This window comes from Xiphophorus hellerii, chromosome 9 (assembly GCF_003331165.1).
Source record: "Xiphophorus hellerii strain 12219 chromosome 9, Xiphophorus_hellerii-4.1, whole genome shotgun sequence".
NCBI lineage: Eukaryota > Metazoa > Chordata > Actinopteri > Cyprinodontiformes > Poeciliidae > Xiphophorus > Xiphophorus hellerii.
This window is the reverse complement of record NC_045680.1, coordinates 18,496,046-18,519,069: the sequence shown is the minus strand read 5'-3', so window position 1 is coordinate 18,519,069 and position 23,024 is coordinate 18,496,046. Positions and strand designations below refer to the sequence as shown.

Sequence of the window (23,024 nt, the reverse complement as noted above, 5' to 3'; positions counted from 1 at the left end):
GTTGGTGTTTTTAATGTCTTTTTTTCATATATATTTCTTGATAGTTGTGCCTGATTTCCCAAATGCAGTATGAATAAAAACAGGCAATCAGCAGGGATTAAATATCAGCAATCTGAATATTAATACCTCTCTGCTGAACAGGGAGAGGGTAGACATCAGTAGGGGTCAAAATTAAATGAATAATAAATACCAATTTGACATCAGTGGTGTTTTAAAAGTCATTCTGGTACCGCTAGAGGACTGCGTGGGTGGATTGGCAGTGCTTTGTTCCTCTTCTCAGAGAAAACGACTGTACTGCTAAGTCTGTCATGCTAAAAACTTTGAGAGATTTCACATATGCATCTTTTAGAGATAACAAACCATATGGCCATGCTTGCCTCTACCTCTAGCAGAAGCTGTTCCTCTCTAGGCTCCAAAAAAGTGACCCAGAGACTATGACATCTACTGAATGGATGCAGTCTTTCATATTGAGATCTTGGCATTCTACCCATAGAGAACAGAGGAATCCCGGCCTGAGAATGGCAGACCTCCCACCTCATCTCTAAAATGCCAAACTGCTGTCAGTCACCAGTCAGATATACTTTAAAGTGTGTGAGCTTGAGGCTACGATTAGGCTTGGTTCCTGAAGTATTCATACCCTTTGAGCTGTTTCACAATTTGACAACTTCAGCATATTTTATTATGGTTTTATAATAGACAATGATATTTGGATTACCAAATACTAATAAAGGTGTACAAAACTGGGTGTGGATTTATATTCAATTCGCTTTACTCTGAAAGTCCCAAATCACATCTAGAGTAACCAATTTCCGTCAAAAGTCATATTGTCTTATTCAATCTCAGCATAAATACAACTGTTCTGTGAAGGACTTAAATGAACATAAAACATAATTTAAAACCAAGCAACCTCTACGACAGGTCAGGGACGAAACAAGATCTTAAACATCTCATGTAGCACTGTTCAAGTCATGGAAAGATAATGACATAAATGTAAAAAGGACATAAATGTTCACGTAGACTGACATGGGCAAAGACAGTGTTAATCAGAGGAGAGTCCCATGTTGTTGTTCAAGTTGCATACTCTTTATCAAAAGTCATGTTATGCAGCAAACCTCGGCCTGCTTCCAACAATTGGAAAACCTTTGCCTTATAGTTGCACCATTGAACTCTTTTAAAACTGACGAAACAAACTAATATCTTGTTTTCTTTTTCAATTTCTACACAGTAAAGAAAGGCAAGCTCGATGGACCCCAAGGTGAGTTATGAACATTAATGTACGTACATTAAACAAAGAAATATGAACAAACAAAAAGTATAAGCCAGGAGAAATTTTTGCTTAATCTCTTACAGAGAAATTTAACACATACGTGACCTTGAAGGTGCAAAATGTTAAGAGCACCACCATTGCTGTGCGTGGCAGTCAACCATGCTGGGAACAGGACTTCATGTTGTGAGTTTTCTTATTTCACGTATCTCTCCTGTGCCTTCATTTCCACATTTATTCTCTCTTCCTGCCTGTAAATATGCCAAAATGAACATTTTACTAAGAGTTCTCCACTGTCCTGATTCTGTTTTTAATGTACTTTTTCTCTTAAATACACTCCCATTTAAACTACTGAAAACCAATTTGAAAGTGTGTAATAGTGTTTGTGATTGTCCTTTTAAAAATGAGCATTTTTTTTATTTACATCGTTGACTTCCTACAAAAGAAACTAAACATAAGCATTAGTAACAGGTTACGTATGTTGTGCTAGTTTGAGTCAAGCTTGGATATGAATAACTACGTAATTGCTTAGGAGAATTATTAATTAAACTAATAATTTAGATAAAATGATTAATAACCTTTTGGAGAATTATTTCTTAATCTTTTAGTGATCAATCACTAAACAGTCACTAAAAGGAGCTTTTTGTGGCTTCTTGCTTTTATTCAGCCATCTTCCTGTTGAGGAGTGAGAGGATCACATAACATGTCTCCACACCCAGAGGATTTTATTCCTTCTAAAGATTTCTTTTGAAGTTAGTAATACTGCAAATCTGCCAAAAACAAAACTGATTCTTAAGAAGGGCCTTTACTCTGACTCATGTCTCTTTTCTCTGTAGCTACTCTACTATTCAAACAGCAGCAAACCATTGAGTCTGGTTACTTTATCAGGTCTTTGGGAAATGGGAAGAAAATGTTTCACTGAAAGATTTGACAAATTAAAACTGGTTGTTATAGCAAAAGGGACTTACTAAATGTTGAGAGATGCAGAGGGAGTTGGCGATTTTATTTGTAGTTTGTGTGTTCCTTAAGCTACATGAGCAGCAGTATATGTGCTATGTGAAAGGTTGAAGCTTATTCTGGTAATTCCCACAGGAACACAGTCTCTGCTCTTGTCTGTCCTGTCAGTAGCCTTGTTGATAGTCATCTTTTCTTCATGCTGAATTACTCACTTACCTAAACAGACTGAATCATGGCACACATCCATTACCACATATAAATGCCGCTACTGGTGGCATTTATTTCTACTCTGCTAAAACTTATTTGTATTCAGCTATGATATATGTAGTTTTTTTCTTCTTTTTTTTTTTTTAACTTTTCTCATGCGCAGCGAAATAAACCGCCAGGGGCTGGGCCTCACAGTGGAGGTCTGGAACAAAGGACTGATCTGGGACACCATGGTGGGAACTGTATGGATCCCCCTTCAAAGCATACGACAGTCCAATGAGGTACTTGCTCTTCTCTGTTACCTTGACTGATTGGGAAAAAGAACTAAGCATAAAACTTAAATTAACAAAAGATTATATTTTGTTAAAGATCATATGATCAGTTTTATAATGTATTTTGAATTGGTTGTAGTCTGTATGTGTAAATGCAGGGTTCCTTATTTATTTGCTTTTGGAGTATAGAGGAGAGCAATCTTTGGTCAGGATTACTACCTGATGTTCTGCAAACATATGTTGTGATTATTTTATAGTGGTTACACTCTACATCTGAAGGAAGGTTTTAAAATTCACAGAAGTTTGATTTGAAATTTGAAATAACACATTTTATCCAGAAGCTGCAAAATACGCAATAAATGTTTTATTTTTATTTTTGATATACTTGTCCTATTTCATGTTTTTCAGGAGGGTCCGGGTCAGTGGCTGACCCTGGACTCGAATGTTATTATGGCTGAGAATGAAATCTGTGGAACCAAAGACCCGACCTTTCACAGGCTGCTGCTTGACACTCGCTTTGAACTGCCATTAGGTTTGGTCGTCAGCATTTTTATGAATTTTGTCCATGCAGTTTCTTTTCTATTTTTAGTGTTTGCGCAATTTTACAAAGTATATCAATAAGTGAAACTGCTGGAGCAAGCCTTCTTCTGCTTTGTGCTTCAAGTTTTTGTTTTTAGAAAAAACCTTGTCTTCTAAAATTTGTACAATTGCATATTTCTACACCTTATGATATTGTTCAATCCTCTTTTTATTCTGACTGTATCCTTCACAATGTCTAAAATTATGACATCTTTAATGCCCTTGCAATTAAATTAATCAGCACTTGATATTCTAAGGGGAGAAACGTGTTTCTGTTTTCCTGTAGACATTCCAGAAGAGGAGGCCAGATACTGGGCTAAGAAACTCGAGCAACTTAATGCAATGAGAGATCAAGATGTAAGAATTTCACTATTTTGCGTAACCTGTTAACTAAATGCCACTTGCAGTTACTTACCTTTCTCATTATAATATAGTCTTCTAAAATACAAATTATCTGTTGGATTTAATTCGCCTCCATTTGTGTTTCTCATATATTTTCCATATCTGCAAGAAAAAGCAGAGCTGCCAGCGCTAAGATCTAGTTTCCTTGAATTATTTTCAAGTCAAAGACCTTTATGTTATTCCCCTAACACGCCCGTTTCTAATGCTTCTCTTTCAACGTCAGTATGCCTACCAAGAAGAACAAGAGCAATCACTCCATGCCCCCTCCACACAGTGCTGTGAGTGTCACCGATATCTTCTGCATTCACCTCCCTCTGTGCCGTCACCCGCTGTGTCCTTTTTGTGCCTCCTGTTTTCCACTCTCCCCGCTCCCTCTGCTCTGTTTCCTTGACTCATTGAGAAAAAGACTAAGCAGAAAGTAGAAATGAAGCTATTAGATTCAACAGAGGATGGAGAGAGGAAAGCAAGGGGAAAACTGATGTGACTAATCATAAATGCATGCCTGCCTGAGCTCCAGAATGACTTAAAGGGGATAAATGTGTGATGAAATTGAGTTGACATATGCTGCGTGTCCGACACACTCTTTTGTTGTCTATCTCTGTGTCTAGTGATGGTGACATGGGGAGCAGGTGGAGAAGCGTGTGCAGTTCAAGTCTGATTACAATTGCTTTTCTTTCTTTATTCAAATGGAGCTTGTGTTTGAATGATAACAGCATATATGTTTTTTTTGCTTGTAGCTACTTTGAAGCATCAAGGGCAGCTGCTTTTAAAAAGTCAGTTTTTATATAAGCTGCTAGAATGACCTTGTCTTTGTTTTTTTGGGCTTTTTTCTGCTCATACGAAGACATGCACCAGTCACCTCTTTCATAGCTTCTCATCTAACAGATTTACATAAGATGATTATTTCTCAGGGTTGCAGACCTTCATGTTTGGTTAGCTGTGTTGGTGGATTTTTAATGTGTTTGAATTATATGCTCAAATAAATTTTTACAAGTTAACAATTTCTTTCTGTGCAGGTAATTGGAGTCTGTGGGGAGACCAGCAGAGTAAGTTTCTGTCATGCACTTCTGCTATTGGCTTGTGCAACTGTATTTATTGTCCACAAATCAGTGTAATGATCTCCCAGTGCAGTTTTCCTCTGAGACCATAAGTGCATGAAAATGGATTTCCTGTTTTGAACTTTGCTCCAGCTCATGTTAAAATATTTTGAATAAATTATTAGATATATCTACGGTAATTAATTTCAGTGAAGAATCATGTGCTGCTCACCCGGGCATATGTTTAGGAGGCAGTAGGAATAATAATAGTCAGAAGACGATAATTAAAGAGATACTTGTGTAAAATTAGATTTTTCAGTGTATTAAAAAAAGTATTTGGAGTACACGTTTACATTTAATGTAACTTTTCTTTAGTCACAAGGGGTGTAAATTACACATACAGACTCAAATATATACAGTACATATGCTCCAACTAATATTTGGATGAAAGTTGCTCCTCAACTGCATTCATTTTTAAATAATAAATACGATTCTAGCTTAACTCTGGCTAGATATTTGACCACTCTCTTATCAGACATAGTAGGGCCAAGTTCAATCAGCTTTTAAAGTATGTGCTATAATTTTCCAATAGTCTGATTTCAGGGCCATTCCTTAAGCTTAGGCATAAAAACATAGAGACATATTTGTACTGGGTCATTATCTGATATATTTTTAAACTAACAACATCCTTGATCATCCATATAGAGCTTCATCCCACCTCTTAATGTAGACATCTAAGACATCTTAAACACTTACAGAAGGTTTAAATCTCACATTTCTCAATATTTTTCTTTATTTTGTTCTCTCAACCTCTACAGATTATTAACACAATGCTTTACATAGCCTTGTTGTTATTAATGTTAAGTTTAACAAGCAACAACAATGTTGGCAACAATTTCTGATCTCTCCAAGCCTCACAACCCAGCTTCATCTCGTCTCCCACTGTGTTGTGTGAACAGACGAGGACCCAGACAGTGCCGTTGATGACAGGGACAGTGACTACCGCAGCGAGACCAGTAACAGCATCCCTCCTCCCTTCTACACCACCTCCCAGCCCAATGCTTCCATGCACCAGTACCCAATGCGGCATCAACACTACAGGCACTCCTTCAGCGATGACATCCATGAGCTGGACTACGATCATAGAACCATGAGGTAACATGCATGCTATAAATACTATAAATACACACCAAAGCCTACTTAATTAAGAGGAAATTTATCTCTGGAGTCTGGTTGATAATGTTTGGTGGTGGTCAGGATTTTTAAAAATGGTAGTGGGTTTTGTTTTGTTTTGTTCTGGGTTTTTTTTTTGTTTTTTTTTTGTTGCTGCAGGACAAAAAAACCCAGATTTTTGAGATTAATAATTCCCAATTCAAACAAATTCTTTCTTAATCAACGAATCCCGTCGGACGTCTGAGACCACCCAGCTCGTGTAGCCTTGTTTTGTTTCGATGTTGTACATGGTAACATCTCCCACTGTGTTCTCCTCCTCTAGAGAACAGCCCAGGCCTCAGTGTATACAAGCATGCTGGGGCTCAGAGTTCTTGTATACAGGTCATGTATGAAGTGGGCCTTTGTGATGAATTTTTTTATCGTGTGAATGCATGTGTGTGCGTCTGCATCTTTGTATGCATGTGTGAGTGAATGTAACCCCATGTGATTTCCTCTCGACAGCCTTGTGCAGAAAACTCAATTGCAACAGAGGATCAAAGCTGAAGTACTTCTCAGGAAGGCTTAAATCTACTGTAGATCTTTACCTTTGGCAAGAATTAGGAGGGAAGTTCATTTTCAAGTGCAATGTCTTTTTTTTTTCAAAATATTTAAGGATTGGTTCACAAACTGAATATGTTTTTCTTCTTGTTATCACATTCTATTAACATTATCATAAAGGACCAAATATCTCAATTTGTCTATAAGTTTTCATTTTGCAATGCCGTAGATGATGTAAATATTTTCATGAACATAGTCATACTTTATAAATCTCATAAACACAATCATAAACTTAACTTCCTTTTGCCACTCAGGCTGTTATTTTTAAGATCAGAGTAAGGAATCGGCTGGAGTGAAACAGTTCCAAGTAATGCTCGAAATACACCTGTCTTAGATTAATTAAGGACTGTGGGATCACAGATAAATGGTGCACATAATGGCGGGATAAAGCAAATCAAAACTCCTCGGGTTTCCATCTGAAAATTACTTTTAAATTAAAGTTGTGAACCATTTCTTAACCGGGCAGGCCAGAGGCTCAGACTAGTTCGGGCTTTCTTTGAAAGATTTGCACTGAGCTATACTGATGCTCCTTTTTCACCTCTCCACTCCTCCCCACCTCCCTTCCTACTCCTCCTACCAGACGCTATGATAGTTTAGACTCTGCCACCAACGGGCGCAGCGATATCGACTCAGGCTCAGGGTCGAGCCGGCGCACCAGTCGTCAGTATTCTCTAGACAGTAGGCACTCTCTGTCCGATAGGTGGGTCTCTGTGCCTCCTCTGCAATTTGTGCTCCTCCTCTTCCTCATCCTGCTCCGGCCTGTGACACCGTCTCGCTGTGACGTCAGTGGTGGACTTGTCCCGTCCTCCTCGCTCGATGTGCTTGCATGCATGCGCTCTTATCCTATCTTTGTATATGTATTTTCTATATAATTTTATAGAAGACAACTGTTCCTGCTTCTGTCCTTATTGTGCTCTTGGTAAAAAAAAAATAAAAAAAACCTTCTCAGATCCAACTAATGATGCATTGTGTTAATGGCTAGAAAGGCTGTACAGCCTTCTCTTTGTGTGTGTGGGAAGAGGATGAATGATTGACATGATGTGTGGACATGTCTGATATTTCAGCAGTTGGAGGCAGATGGATTAATTGTTGGTTGGAGTCGTTGGGACCGCCTGTAAGAGTCTGTGCGCATCTGTTGTCATGACAGCTTGTTATTACAGCCTCACCCTGTATGTGAGACTTGAGGAAGGGCCCTGTCTTGTCCTGGCTGTTTCACACTTGGTAATTATACACATTTAAATCCCACTTGTGATGCAGTAAAGGCTGTATTTCTGATTATGGCGCCTTAACAGAGAAGCCAATAAATGTTATTTTCCCCTTCAGTTTGTAGTTTAATCTTTATTCTTTCAGAAAATAAGAGGTTAAATATGTATTTAGACTTAACAATATGTGGAATTTGTTACTATGTGATTCTGGATGTGAGAGATTGTAAGATAGGTTATGAACTGAGAAAAAAGGGAGTGCTGTGGTGGTTTCTGTGACCATTCATCCATACTACTGTGTACTCCCTCTGGCTCACAGCCCAAAAGTCATTATATAGTTCTCTCCATTATTGCTCTTGCACTGTGCGTTATTGAACTAAGACCACTGTGGGAAATATAGATAAAACAGTGAAGTGTGAGTGTTTGTTGCAGTGTGGTTAAGAAGATGTTTTCCTGTGTTTCTGCAAACTCTCTCTGACTCACGGGCTGTCCCAGTGAGTAATAGCCATTTTTGTAAATACGTGTTTTTCACATATTTATCTGCAAAAGACAAATAAATGATCTAAGTTTATTGCTTTTTCCTCCTCAGTTTGGAGAGGTGTGTTTTTATCGTTTTATATTCAATTTTGGGTTGGTATGAAGATTTTTTTTTCTGCTTTAATTTATGTTTGAATTAGCGTCTCTTGAAAACTTCCATTTCTCTCTACTAAAACAAGCATCTTGCTATGAAAAAGATGCCTAACTAATCAAAAACATTTGGTTGGAATTACAGTGCAAAATTATTCACACCCCTTGAACTCACATTTTGTCTGGTTGCAGCCTTAAACTTCAAAGTATATTGTCAAGATTTTATGTAATAGACATGCATAACTGTGATTTGAGAGGAAATTCAAACATGTTTTTTTAAAATAAAAATCTAACAACCAGGTGAGGATTATTCAGTACAGTGGCCAACCTACTTTATTCAGTAGGTTAAGTTTAGCTTTTATTTATTACTAACATTTTACTAACATTGACTTACACCATGTAGTGTGCAAAAAGCTGTGTATATGCTAAAATTAGATAAAATGCTAAGGTTAGCTTAACTGCTAAGTTTAGCTAGTTTGTGGGCTCCCACGAACGTGTTCACTAACTTTGCCTTACTCCATTCAGTCATTTTCCTTCTTCCTCTTCACAAGTATGCACTATTTTGTGTTGGCTTGTCTCATGAAATTCCAAGAAAATGAAGTGAAATTTGTGGTTGCAACGTAAAAAAATGTGAAAAAAATTAAAAGGGGTATTAATATGTTTGTAAGCTACATTAGTCTTTGATTAGCTGTCTCCCTCCCTGGCCTCAGCACAAGCTCCTTAACTGTGACAACCTAACTAATCACACAGCTGTGGGGATCCCCTGTCATTTATATTTCAAATCTGTGTGGGTTGTATGTATCTAACACGTCTTTATCTCCCCCTCATGTCAGTCCCACAGACAGCCGCTATGCCTCATCAGCGGAGCTGAGCAGAGGAAGCTCTCAGCTTAGCGAGGAGTTTCCTCCAGAGGACGGTGAAAGCTTTCAAGGTTCAGAGTTCTACGATGAAAACGACTCGTACCACTCCTGCCATTCCTCCGTCAGCTACGGCAAAGAAGACTCCCCGGGCTGGGATGGGGAGGACCACCAAGGGGTCTACAGTGACGAGGGAGGCTATCTCAAAGATGGAGGGGAAGAGGGTGCACTGTATGATGAAGAGGAAGGTGACATTTACGCAGAGGAAGGGCAGTATAACTATCAAGATGAGGAAGAGATGCACTACAGAGATGAAGACATGTATCCACTGGGTGATAAACAAAGCCAAGACAAGGAGCCGACCTACACTCCGTCAGTGCCATCAGGCTCTGCATCCACCTTGATGCCACCATCTGATGGCCTGTCTTCCTCCAGGCCACCTTTGGAGAAGCAAGCATCTTTGCATCAGCAGAGGCTTGCCCAGGATCAGACCCAGTCGCCCAGTGCAGCTCTTGAACTACCTCCAGTCTCACAGGACAGCGTGTTGCCCTCTGATGCTACAGATTCCATCAAGCCTTCCTTTGCTTCATCACAGCAACAGATGTCTGTCACAACATCCACCCCAACCATCCCAACCCAGGTTCCACCTCAGGACACCAAGCCCCTGGAGCCAGAGCCCAAAGCTGAAACCCCTCTGGAGGATGTTTATCCTCTTGATCAGCCCCCAGCAGCAGAAACTGGGCAGCCTGCTCCTGAGGAGAAAACAGAAGAAGCTCCTGTTCCAAGGTAAAGTCTTTCTATACTAATCTCATTGGAGACTCAAAATGTATAAGCTTTCTTAAAGTGTCATTGTTTTTTGGTTCAAATCCACTGAAAACAGTAAAAATACAATATCTATGAGTAATATTTCTGGTTTGGAGAGGGGTCGCATATCCAGCTAGAATTAATCCAGAAGCTCGCTTGAGATGCATCTTACTAAGAGACTTTTAAGTGGACCTGTACACATGTATTTGGGTTTGTATACATATGAAATTCCAAGAAAAGTATGTATACATAATTTGTCCCTGTGTTGCGTTTAAAGAAAGTGAACATAAATCTTTGAGTTGATGTCAATGTCTGACCAAATCTGTAAATCCCTTGTGTTAAACACTTTCTGATTCACGTTTAACTTCCATATTATTAGCTATCATTACGTGTGATGGTCTAAATTATTCTACTGTATTTGTTTTCAATCCTTAATTCAGCTTCCCAAAGAGAGAAATCATGGAGCCAGGTCCTGCTAGAGCCAAAGCTAACTGGCTTCGCCTTTTCAGTAGAGTGCGACTGCAGCTACAAGAGGTACAAACTGCACATGTTTCAGTGTAGCATTGTTGTGTCTGCTTGCACATCTGCCAGGTTAATGTCTATGAAGTTTCTTTTTTTGCTCTATGTTTAACCTGTTGCTTCTGTGCTTTAATACTCAATTATTTGATCACTATATGTTGTATCAGTCCCTGCATGTTAAAGTGTTCTATTTTACATGTTTACTGATTTTTTGCCCATCTATTTTTCACAGTTTTTTATCCTTTGCAATCTTCTGTGTTGTGTTAGCCTAGTCTCTGTTTTCCCCTTATATTGTTTTTGCCATTTCATTATTTTCTTTTCAGTTGTTTGCCATCCTAGTAGCGATTTGCATGTAGCCCGTTCTGATTACCCATGGCTGGAGAAGACTCTCAGGTGGGTGTAGCCATATACGTCTTCTCGTGTGTTCCTCTCATAGCACTCACAGATATTTAGGATGATAATGATAAGCTCCTGCAAACCTGTAAAACTGGAATCAGGACGCATCTTAGGCAGACCTTTTTCTGTGCATTAATATGATGATGATCAAGGTCTGTTATTATTTTTGAAGAAGTAACAAGACAAAGAACGTGGTTATCATTTGTGGAGCACATTGAAATGTAGGAATGATTACATGAGTAGTTATCTGTCTGAAACACTTTATTTTTCGTCTTGTGTATGAGGTATAATTACTTAAACCCACAATTTAGCTATTTCTATCTGTCTGAAGAAAAACTTCTCTCCTATTTATTTGTTAACAATGGGAAAACATTTACATTTTTCTGTAGGTTTTAAATGTTTTTCAAGCATTGTGTCTTCTTTGCGTTTTTTAATTCATCTTTCTCCACAGGCACGAGGAGAGCATGTTGGGATTGCCTCATTGCTTTTGTCTGCAGGGTAAGTAACTATGAAGCTGACAACATTATGGCTGAAAATCTATAACTTGTCAAACAAAGGGCAAGTCAGTTGTGTAATTGATTTGTTGTGTCCAGATTTTTGACAGCTGTTATTTGATATGAAGCTGATATATGGTGTGTCTCTTTTTCCAGCATGGGTGGTGCTCTGTACAGCATTGACAGCATGCCAGACCTTAGAAAAAGGAAAGCAATGCCTCTGGTCAGAGATCTGGTTAGTTTCTGCTCTAATCTCATTTCTGTCTTTTGACTAAGTGTCTCACATCTCCCCAGCCCATCTCTCTTTCTCTCTCTCCCTCTCTTATTTTTATTCCCATTATGTATTCGTCAACTCCTTCCCTTCCTGTATGTATTTTAACCCCCTGCAGTTCACTTATTTTAATAGTATGAAGCACATTTTCTGTTGACTAGAGTCTGATCAGTTGAGCTGCAAGGATTGGGAGTATGCCATCAAGACAGTTGTCTCTTACTGCTTGTCTAGTTTTAGATAAATATGATTACACATGACACTACCTCACTGCTAATATGACTGTAACCATTCAACATAAATCCTTTTCTGAGATATGTTTCTTTGTAAATCTATTGCACAGCCATTTTTAAAGCACGTTAGATCTATATAAGAACGGAGTGATAGATTGGTGGGATTTTATTTCCATACCTTGCTCTTTATGTACATTTCAAGAAATAAAGTGAGTATATGTTTTGCTTAGGGCTTGGAAATGGCTTGAATCTTTTCATCTAATTCTGTCTCTGATTTTAACATTTTTAACTTGCTTTGTGAAAAGAGTACTGACAGAAACCTGAATGTCTTACAAAAATATTCACACTCTAAATTTTTATTTTTTTTTACCCTTTATCATAAATTTTTAGTATTTTTAGTTTTTTACATCGTAGATGTAATTTTAATTGTAAATTGGATTCAAAATGATGCATACATGTAAACTTTTTTTTCCACAAATAAATGCCAAAAAAGCAGGTGCTTTAGTGAACTCTTATTTACAAATTAGGCATTTGGTTGCACTGTAATGTTTTGTGGCCGCCAGAATATAGAGGACTGAATGAACACATAGAATACACTTTTCTAATTTTTAAAACCACTGATCATTTTCCTTGTATTTAGCAATTATATGCTACTTTATGTTTGCCTATTACATTAAATCCAGATAAAGTACACTCAAGTTTCTCATGGTAACTGATAGGTTTATTTTGTCATAACCTGCAAAGAATCAGCCAGAGACAGAGATTAGGTTTCTTTTAATTTCTTTTCTGCAGAATAGGAGAATTGAGAACAGACGCGACGAATCGCTGTCAAACACTGTCTGGACTCAATTCTGCCAGTTCTTTCTTTGCATTTCTCTTTATTGTATAGAAAAAGGAGGTTGGGCTTCTTCACACAGTCACACAGAGAATTGACCAACCGTCTTTACATTCTGAAACCTCCTATGGACATGCCCTTATAAGGGCATGTGGCTGACCACAACTAATCAGTTACATATGGAACTAATAACACATGAATGTTTAACGTTTTTAGCTTCCAAGCAAACATCCTAAACAAAGTTAATAATATACTACAAAAGAAAGAAAAGTTAAGTAAAAATATAAAAAGAAGAATAATATGAGAGTAATAATATAAAAAGAATAATATGAAAAGAATAATATGAAAACATAACTTGTAAAATAAACTCATGAGTAAATGAACAGGAGGATAATTTTTCTAACAGTAACATGACAAGATATGAAAAATTCAAAGAGGTTTGAAAACCTTTGTGAGGTACTGCACAAATTAATTGCCACAATAAGCTTATTGTGCAGTTTTTATTCCCTTTCCATGGAACAGTGACTTTCTTAATTATTAATAACATTCAGCACTCTCAGATACAAGCAGACGTAGGCTGGCACACCTGCGTTATGCTCCCCCAATGGTCTCACACAAACACACACACAGTCCTTTGTTTTGTGAAAGTGATTCCTGTAATTAATTGGAGATGGACGAGTGCTGCCTGAATAAGCAGCAAATATTATTACATTCAGCTATCAAATAACAGCTGTGGTTGCAAGAGCAGCTTCCTCAAGAGTCCCCTGACTTATGGATCTCCACATGTAACCAGAGCTGCATCTTGGTTTGTTTTGTTGCTTGATTTGAATACATTAAACTGGAGCTAGGACTATTCATTTGCTTAAATAAGAAGATAACAATTCTTATATTTTAACTTTTGTTTAAATTAGTAAAAAAAAAAACTTGGAAGAGTATGTCATACCTAGTTGTTGGCTTACTTGCAGACATTTTGAATGTAATTATATCTTGATCTGTATCAATATATACAGATCTTGATATCTGTATATCCAGATATACAGATATCTGTATACCTGTATATTCAGATATCTGTATATCTAGATATACGTACAGATATCTGTATACCTGTATATTCAGATACAGATACCCGGTATATCAATACTGGGTATTGATATTTATTCAATAACCGGTTGAATACATATCACCATAAAAAACAACACATTACCCAGTTTCCACTAAATCAAGGTAAATATACATTATCATTATACATTGTATGTCTTCATTGATTCAACCACCTAAATTTATCAAAACTGAAAAACTTTATCAAATTTTGCTATTTGATAAAGTGTGATTAATCACATTCCTCCACTAGCATTAACACTAATACTAAGGCTATGGTTTTGGTTATAGTAAGGTATTTTATCACTGTCTGAATAAATCAGTTTTTCCTGCTGTGTCTAATGTTAAATATTTCCTTCTCTTCTTTTCCTAAACCAAAGGCAATGGTGAGTATTATTTCATATTAAAATATTTTAATTAATTAGTCTGTAAAAGTGTGTGTTTGTGTTATCATTCGACTTAACACGTTCTATTAAAGAAATAATATGAAGTTGTACTGATATTACATTTTGTTTTTTAGGCTTACAGATCTGCATAAGATAAAGAGTATAGCATATATGTTATGTTATATATAGCATAGTTATTAATTTGAATTCTGCTTATTTACTCAGTCTTTGGTCCAGAACTCTAGGAAGGCTGGCATTACCTCAGCCTTAACGTCCAGCACCCTGCATAACGAAGAACTGGTTTGTTTTCAGTTAATTCAAATAACACACTTTAATGAAAGTAACTCACTCTGAGTGTGGAGCATCAAAGCCAAACTCTTAGCAAATCTTTTCTGCTCATTCTGTAGAAGAGTCATGTCTACAAGAAGACCCTTCAGGCGCTCATTTACCCGATCTCTTGCACCACCCCACACAATTTCGAGGTGTGGACAGCCACCACTCCAACTTACTGCTACGAGTGTGAAGGACTGCTGTGGGGTATTGCTCGCCAAGGCATGCGCTGCACTGAGTGTGGAGTCAAATGCCATGAGAAGTGCCAGGACCTGCTCAATGCTGACTGTCTACAAAGTAAGAGAAGTGTTAGGAAGAAACTGTGCGTGACATGATGGTTTAACGCAAGTGAACAGAAATAACCTAACAAGACTGAAACTGTCATAATGAATAAAGACAGATAGTATAGGCACCCATGTGCCATGTATTAGCTCATGGGTGAGTTTTAATCAAAACATTTTCTCACTGAAACTGACATCTACACTGTTTGGTTTTGTTTTGTTTTCTATTTTATTCATGACTATTTGTGTTGTGCTTAAAGTATCACACGTACTAAACATAGTTATTCCTGGCCATGTTTTAAAACCCATGTCGCAAAGACCCACACTGTTATCTCTTAAAAAATTATTTACTTTTTTTGGTTTCTGTTTATGTAATTTGATTCTTGTTAGAACCAGAGAACTTATAAAATATGTCTCCAAACACCTTGTGGTTTCTGTCAGAATGCTTTTAGATTCCCTTTAAGCCACCATGTCTTAATTTAGCTTAAATAAGTTCATGTTCATTAAGAAAGATTGGACAAATACCCTGCAACTTGTCAATTAATGATGATGTAGGTAATATTTGAGGATACATCCATAAATTAGACAGAGAAGAGGCTTCTTTAAAAGCCCAAAATAATACGGCATTCATTCCACTGATATGTGTGACATTTGACTTTTCCGTGAGATTTTCTTCTTTTTTTTCAAAATGAATAGTACCCTAAATCTAATCTTTTTACTGAAGAGATTGTGTGTTCAGTGAAAGATTTGTGTGTAACTTGTTTTACTGTATAAATGTTTTCTATTTATTAACAGAAAAACCATTCAGTTTACTTATTTCTTCTTATGTTCAATAATCAAAGCGAAACATAGAGTCCTCCTTTTCTCTTTCCTTTTTTGTGTGAAAGATATTAAAAGCAGTTTGTCTTTCCTTGTCATTTAGCTCTCTGCTTTTCATCAGTTTTTAGCTCAGCTTTTTATTGCTTAGAGCTCCGTTTGGTTTTGATTCATGAAATAGATCATAGTTTTTTTCATTTGCGCACATAAACTTCTCACTTTGACGAATTAAAATCGATTGAAAATGAATTTCCTAGATATGGAAAACGTTGCTTTTGAATAATGAACTTTTGCTCATGCTGTCATTTATTTATTGTCCGATTTGTCAATATATTTTATTTGAAATCAAGTTAATTTCATTTATGATTTCTAATCCCTTTCCTGATATAACATTTTGACTGTCTTTGCAACCAGGAGCTGCAGAGAAGAGCTCCAAGCATGGTGCAGAGGACAGAACCCAGAACATCATCATGGTTCTTAAAGACCGCATGAAGATCCGTGAGAGGAACAAACCAGAGATCTTTGAACTCATCCAGGAAGTGTTTGCTGTCATCAAGTCCACCCATGTCACTCAAATGAAGCAGATCAAGCAGAGTGTGCTCGACGGCACCTCCAAATGGTCAGCCAAGATCTGCATCACAGGTGAGGGGAAGGCGTTTTCAGCGCACCTTGAACGGAGCTGGCCAATATGGTCAGCATCACTGTCAAAGGAGATGACAGCTGTGTTGGACTGTAAAAATAGTCGTCCTTGTGCCAGGAACACAGGTGGCGCTTATGTTTTAGTATGAGGCAACTGTTTACACCCAAGTACACACACAGTTACAGTGCATTGTTTCTTCTCTTTTGTTCAGTGTTGTGTGCTCAGGGTCTCCAAGCAAAGGATAAAACTGGTTCCAGTGATCCCTATGTCACTGTCCAGGTGGGGAAGACCAAGAAGAGGACCAAAACTATCTATGGCAACCTCAACCCTGTCTGGGAGGAAACATTTAATTTGTGAGTCATAAAAATTTCACTAGACAGGTTGAGACTGTATAGTTGCTTCAGCAGAAAGTATTTAGTGGTAGATCATACAAAGTCGCAGTTAAAATTTAAAATCTGCAAAAGGCAGCAACATTATATCTTTCATGTAACTTGCATATTATATTTTTTTGCCAAATAAATGTCTCTATTAATTCCAGCATCAATCAGGTTTAACCATCTCAAGTTTATTTTAGTCTTATTTTTTCTTTGGAAGTCATCCGGCATGAGTCACGATATCAGTAAAATGGCCACTGCTGTTGATGCATGTGGCTTAATCTCTTGTTCCACATTTCTAGTGAATGTCACAACTCCTCAGACCGCATCAAGGTGCGAGTGTGGGATGAAGACGATGATATTAAGTCTCGGGTGAAGCAAAAGTTCAAGCGAGAGTCGGACGACTTCCTCGGTCAAACTATCATTGAAGTCCGCACTCTGAGTGGAGAGATGGACGTCTGGTATAATCTTGGTATGCTCTTTTTTGTTCCTGCTTGTTTAAAGTGCAATGATTTCACAGCTTCTGGGTTATCTTGCCATGCAGAAGCTGCAAGGGTCGCCTAATTGTTACAATTGTAGAAATTTCAGGATGAAGTTGAGTGATGGTCTTTCTGTTTTGCACACTTCACAGACAAACGTACGGACAAATCAGCCGTGTCTGGGGCTATTCGAATGCGCATTAATGTGGAAATTAAAGGAGAAGAGACAGTCGCTCCATATCACGTACAGTACACCTGTCTGCATGAGGTAATGTTTATCTTTAAAAAAGCCCAACTTCTTTATTGCTGCAGCATAATTTCACACTGAAAATTTAAGAAAAACCCAATCTTTACATTGAGAAAATTTATTCAGTAGGGGAGAAAAACTGTTAAATTTGTTTAAACAAAATCACCAGTATCACACTGGTTTAAAGTGCAATGGTACCTTCAACAATTCCTGTAAAATAAATACAAGTGAATAATTTTTTAATTTATACTTTTCTTTTTTAAGTTTATGTGCTTGTCTTTTTGTTTTCCAGAGATTATATCAAGGCACATTAGTTTTAGCAACCCTTCAAAATGGGAAAGACAGCAGAACATGCTCTTCAGGATAGACTCACATATGCTGATCTTTGTTAGTCAGAATAAGGTTACAAGATGATACCCAAACTTAGACATTGCCAGTGAGAGCAGTTATAAAGTTTAAAACAATTTGAAATATGATTAGGAACCTGTGACTACAATAAGAGCAATAATGTGGCAATGGTCCTTTCCAGATTAATATCCCATGGAGTATTCTTTACTCTAAAGAAACTAGTCCCTGTCCTACAAAGCGAAGACAGACACTTTTATGTTCTGACTCTGTGCAGAAGAAAAAATCACCTTCATTGATTGTAGATGAATCTCAGATTTCAGTGGAGTCATTGCTCGGCTCATTACTCAGCAGATCTTATTAGGTGAACCTTAAATGACATATGATCATACTTATTGCTTCAGATAAGTTCTCATAAACTCACCCTGAGTGTGTTTCAGTGGTTTAACATTTATGGTCTGCACAGCAGCTTCTTCTGGCCTCTTAATGTAGTTTCATGGTACTTCATACATTATAACCAACAGACATAAAGGACTGAGAGCTTGCTCTATGCTACCTATACAGTGTATGAAACCTGATTACGCCTCAGTAAACCACTGAGATGTGAAAAAATTATTGAATTACTTTTCATTCATTTCAAACCTCTGTACTGTATATTTCCCATGTTCATCTTTGTTTCTTCATGTTCTTCTCCTTCAACCTCTCTCACTTTACTTTGTTTCTGTATTTCTTTTCTGTAGAATCTCTTTCATTATGTAACAGATATCCAGAATAATGGTGTGGTGAAGATCCCTGATGCAAAAGGGGATGATGCTTGGAAAGTTTATTTTGAGGAAACTCCCCAAGAAATAGTAGACGAGTTTGCCATGCGTTACGGAGTGGAGTCCATCTACCAAGCCATGACGTACGATTCTAAGTTAAAAATCTCCAAATATCAATACATATAAAGAGGACCTAGACTATGATTTTGTGCAGTAATGTGTTGAAGCCGTTGAGATCCGGTGTTTGCTCATGGTTTCATTTCTTATTTACAGTCACTTTGCCTGCTTGTCATCCAAGTACATGTGCCCAGGTGTGCCTGCAGTCATGAGCACCCTGCTGGCCAACATCAACGCCTACTACGCCCACACCACCCAGGCAACCAACAATGTTTCTGCTTCTGACCGATTTGCTGCTTCAAACTTTGGAGTGAGATACTAAAATATCTATATGCTACATACATATTTTATTCATAGAATAAATATGTGCTCTTCTATTCTCATGGGGGTGGGGGATATCTTTTTGAATAAATTTCTCATTCAAATTCTTTAAGTCTTTCATCCTGTTTTGTTTTACCCACAGAAAGAGCGATTTGTCAAGCTTCTAGATCAGCTGCACAACTCTCTAAGGATAGACCTCTCCATGTATCGAGTAAGATTGCTCTTTCTTTTCAGGAAGTACACACTCACACACATAATTCTCATTATGTCTTCTGCATCATCAATTTTTACTCTCCCTTTTTGGAGAAACACTAAAAACATGAGGCATTTTGTTATTTAGAGTGACATTTCTTCTCAAACGTATACATGCACATCCAGGAAACACCGCCCACCCACACAGCAAGCTGAGATCTCACTGGCAGTGAAAATTGTGTGACAGGGCTGGATTTTGCACATAGACACACTAGATAAAGGCAAATGTGAAATGTCGCATTGAGGTTTAGTGTTTTTGTGTGTGTGTGTGAGTTGTTTTTTTTCTCCTGTGACCGCAGAATAACTTCCCGGCCAGCAGCCCTGAGAGACTACAGGATCTCAAATCCACTGTTGACCTCCTCACCAGTATTACCTTCTTCAGAATGAAGGTGCGGTCCCCTTCAAAGTCTCACTGTGAAACATGGTCAGACATCGTGTCAATAGATAGGTCATCTGGTTTGACTGCATTGTTTTGTTTGTGTTTTCAGGTTCAGGAGCTCCAGTCCCCACCCAGGGCCAGTCAGGTTGTAAAGGATTGTGTGAAAGCCTGCCTCAACTCCACCTACGAGTACATCTTTAATAACTGTCACGAACTCTACAGCCGCGAGTACCAAACAGACCCAGTAAGAGGCAACAACACTGGACTGACTGACTCCCTAAAAGGATTTATATAATCTCTGACATATCATAAAATTTACTAAAACTTTTGATTGTGTATGTGCTACTATGTTGGTGTAGGGCAAGCATGCTATACTTGAGACAAAGACACGTAATTCTACCCTGTAATATATTTAAGTAAATAAATTTTCACTGTCTTTTATCAGCTTTAAAATTGAGAAAGAAGTAGATTTAATCTGTTCCTGCATGTCCTGCATGTTGTAAATGTTTCCCTTCTCAAACACTTTTGATTTCAATAAATGTGTTAATAGCATGCTCCTGCAGAACCTTTTGTCAGAATGAGGAGATAATTGAACTATTTGAATTGGGCATGTTGTCGCAGGTCTAGATGTAAAATGTAAAAAGCACCAGACCTGGGGAATCACAATTGCACACCCTGGATGTGGACAGTTTTTATAGCGCCAAAATACGAGCAAATATAGTTCACTTCAGTTTTATTTAGTCTCCCTGAATCACATAACCTGGAGCTCATTCGGAAAGTTAACTTGGTGATCATTAAAAACAGCACTTCCTTGTAGCAAAAAAGAACAAAAGGATTTGTCCTTGTTGGGACTCCATTTTTGCTCACTAATTAAGCTGTCCTTATTTGATGTGTTAAAAGCACTGTGACTGCTCTGCGTGTATGCCTTTTATATGTGCTGAGCTCTTGTTATCTCTGCAGTCTGTATATGCCAGGCTCTTCAATCCAAAATTTCTACAGCGAATTTCAACAGGAATGTCTAGAACTTGTTTCAAGCGTTCATTAAATCGCCCCCCCTTTGAATTTCAAATAGGCATTTTTTCCCTTTGAATAAAACATTTCATCCTCAGGGATGTGGCAGCATTTTGCGGGAAATGTCTGCAAGATAATTCTTTCCCTTTTTATCCCTGCAGCTTTTTTTTCTTACCGCACATCTTAAACTACTTCAAACCCTGGAGAATTCGACCCTTCTCTCCACAAACCCTTTTAACTTTTGGAAAATTCAAGTTGACATTTACATACTTTGGCTTACTGATTATCTTCTTCAGTAACAGAGGCTGTTACAATGCAAACTTCATAGGACTTTATTTAAAAGTATTTTGAATATATTCTTTAAATTAATTTACAACATATGATTAACACAACATTTCAACTTTTAAGATCAACACTGTATTCTTCTATTTCTCCCTTTTTCTACAAATGTATTTTGTAATTTGAGAAATTATCAGAAGTACTTCTTGAAATACTTTGCTAAAATTATTCTTGTTAACAAGAAAGTTGATAAAGCAAGTGACCTGAGTCCAACTGTGACAAAAGAGGAAAGACTCTTAAGTTTGCAGCTCACATAAAATAATGAAGCTTATCTAATTCTAAATGGCAATTTATAATGACAAGCTGAAAATGAATATACATGAAAAAGATTTGCAGTGCCTATACAGGATAGGTCAAAATGAAGAGTACTCTCATAAAAAATGCGACTGTGTTTATGTCAAAAATATATGCAGTTATGCATGACTTGGGAGAAACAGTCATATTAACTAGTAAAACATTTTTAAAGTTAACAGAGAGCCAACACTGTTGACTTCAGTGATAAAAGTTGCTATACTTTCTTCCAGGCCAAGCAGGGTGCTGTGCCTCCTGAGGAGCAGGGACCCAGTATAAAGAACCTGGACTTCTGGTCCAAACTCATCACACTTATTGTTTCCATCATTGAGGAGGACAAAAACTCTTACACTCCCTGCTTAAACCAGTATGTATCAATAAAATTTTATCAAACGAATGGTAGATCAGTTTCGGCTTCATAACATTAGAGTAGTTTCTTTAACTCGATGAGTTTCATGTTCTTTGTTCTTCTCCATCAAGATTTCCCCAGGAGCTCAACGTTGGAAAAATAAGTGCCGAAGTAATGTGGAATCTGTTTGCTCAGGACATGAAGTATGCAATGGAAGGTGAGTTGAAATAAAATTTTCAGTATGTGAACTGTTAAGGCCTGATATAGAGATATTTATATGAACAGTGAACTTAATATTTTTACAGAAATTATCTTAGTCTTCCAGTTTCAGTTCGTCAGGCAAATTTCTGTATTAACGCTGAACATGAGTACATAAAAATGCAAATGATGATGAATGACGATTTCATTTAATAAAGGAAAAGCAGAAGTAGAAGTCAATTTGCTGCAGAACTGTTGTAAGTTAAGGAAGACATCTGAATGGATTTATGTTTTCTGTCTTTTTTCAGAACATGAGAAAAACCGCTTGTGTAAGAGTGCCGATTACATGAACCTGCACTTTAAGGTCAAATGGCTGTACAACGAGTACTGCAAAGACCTTCCCTTCTTCAAGAGCCGAGTGCCTGAATACCCTGCGTAAGTATCATCATTTTTGTAAGAACAAAAGTCAACATGTGGCGCAAATATGTGTGAGCATGTTTGGGTTCTGCAGGTGGTTTGAGCCGTTCGTCATCCAGTGGCTGGATGAAAATGAGGAAGTCTCTCGTGACTTTTTACACGGGGCTTTGGAGAGAGACAAAAAAGATGGGGTAAGGTTTCAGATTCTTTTATTATCTTTCAAAGCTTCATCTTCCTTCTGCCTTCCCCCAAAACCTGTCCTCTCTACTTCAAGCAACAGGGAAGAAATTCTGTTGCAGTAAGGCATTGCTGGCTTTATTCTACAGTTGTGAGTGCATGAAAGCTGTCCTCACCTCATTACCCAGACTCCCCTTGGTCACACTGAGACACCCCATCCAATTAGAGAGCAGGTGCTAACCAGCCAATTACAATGAGGCCGACAGTCCCCCCACCTGTTACCGGCGGCCTGTTGAACTGTTTGGTCTCAGGAGTTGGACACTCAGTGACAGACATCAAAGGATCGGTTTAATATAGCACCTGTTTCTCAGCCTACATGGTTTTAGTTGGGCAAAGATTACATTTCCCCACATTTTTTTAGCTGACTTTCTTCCTGCTGCAGACTCATTAATCTCTAATTCATAATTTAAAATTTTTCATGCTTTTTAATTTTCTTAGCCCATGTTTTTCTGCTCTGCAGTTCCAGGTCACATCAGAACATGCTCTCTTCTCTTGTTCGGTGGTGGATGTGTTCTCCCAGCTCAACCAGAGCTTTGAGATCATCAGAAAGTTAGAGTGTCCAGATCCACAGATCGTAGGACATTACATGAAGCGATTTGCCAAGGTAGATTGATCGCGGGTGTTTCTTGCAGC

At 37.8% G+C, this 23,024-nt stretch overlaps 1 protein-coding gene across 10 annotated transcripts in view; it reads left to right on the top strand.

Moving 5' to 3' along the window:
* unc13a (unc-13 homolog A (C. elegans)) overlaps positions 1 to 23,024 on the top strand; it is a 51,075-nt gene that overhangs the window by 9,521 nt on the left and 18,530 nt on the right. For 7 of the 10 annotated variants that reach the window (XM_032571076.1, XM_032571074.1, XM_032571073.1 and 4 more), the window contains 30 exons: positions 1,226 to 1,255; positions 1,351 to 1,450; positions 2,592 to 2,709; positions 3,109 to 3,232; positions 3,566 to 3,636; positions 3,905 to 3,959; positions 4,698 to 4,727; positions 5,678 to 5,873; positions 7,069 to 7,188; positions 9,151 to 9,960; positions 10,419 to 10,512; positions 11,345 to 11,391; positions 11,544 to 11,622; positions 14,202 to 14,207; positions 14,433 to 14,507; positions 14,615 to 14,834; positions 16,049 to 16,276; positions 16,486 to 16,627; positions 16,951 to 17,120; positions 17,280 to 17,395; positions 18,460 to 18,623; positions 18,754 to 18,907; positions 19,061 to 19,129; positions 19,470 to 19,559; positions 19,659 to 19,793; positions 21,424 to 21,557; positions 21,671 to 21,756; positions 22,046 to 22,172; positions 22,249 to 22,345; positions 22,852 to 22,995. In XM_032571076.1, the coding sequence (XP_032426967.1) occupies positions 1,226 to 1,255; positions 1,351 to 1,450; positions 2,592 to 2,709; positions 3,109 to 3,232; positions 3,566 to 3,636; positions 3,905 to 3,959; positions 4,698 to 4,727; positions 5,678 to 5,873; positions 7,069 to 7,188; positions 9,151 to 9,960; positions 10,419 to 10,512; positions 11,345 to 11,391; positions 11,544 to 11,622; positions 14,202 to 14,207; positions 14,433 to 14,507; positions 14,615 to 14,834; positions 16,049 to 16,276; positions 16,486 to 16,627; positions 16,951 to 17,120; positions 17,280 to 17,395; positions 18,460 to 18,623; positions 18,754 to 18,907; positions 19,061 to 19,129; positions 19,470 to 19,559; positions 19,659 to 19,793; positions 21,424 to 21,557; positions 21,671 to 21,756; positions 22,046 to 22,172; positions 22,249 to 22,345; positions 22,852 to 22,995 (4,031 nt within the window). The remainder of the gene's footprint in view (positions 1 to 1,225; positions 1,256 to 1,350; positions 1,451 to 2,591; positions 2,710 to 3,108; positions 3,233 to 3,565; positions 3,637 to 3,904; positions 3,960 to 4,697; positions 4,728 to 5,677; positions 5,874 to 7,068; positions 7,189 to 9,150; positions 9,961 to 10,418; positions 10,513 to 11,344; positions 11,392 to 11,543; positions 11,623 to 14,201; positions 14,208 to 14,432; positions 14,508 to 14,614; positions 14,835 to 16,048; positions 16,277 to 16,485; positions 16,628 to 16,950; positions 17,121 to 17,279; positions 17,396 to 18,459; positions 18,624 to 18,753; positions 18,908 to 19,060; positions 19,130 to 19,469; positions 19,560 to 19,658; positions 19,794 to 21,423; positions 21,558 to 21,670; positions 21,757 to 22,045; positions 22,173 to 22,248; positions 22,346 to 22,851; positions 22,996 to 23,024) is intronic. The other 3 variants (XM_032571082.1, XM_032571081.1, XM_032571080.1) reach the window with 1 other exon arrangement.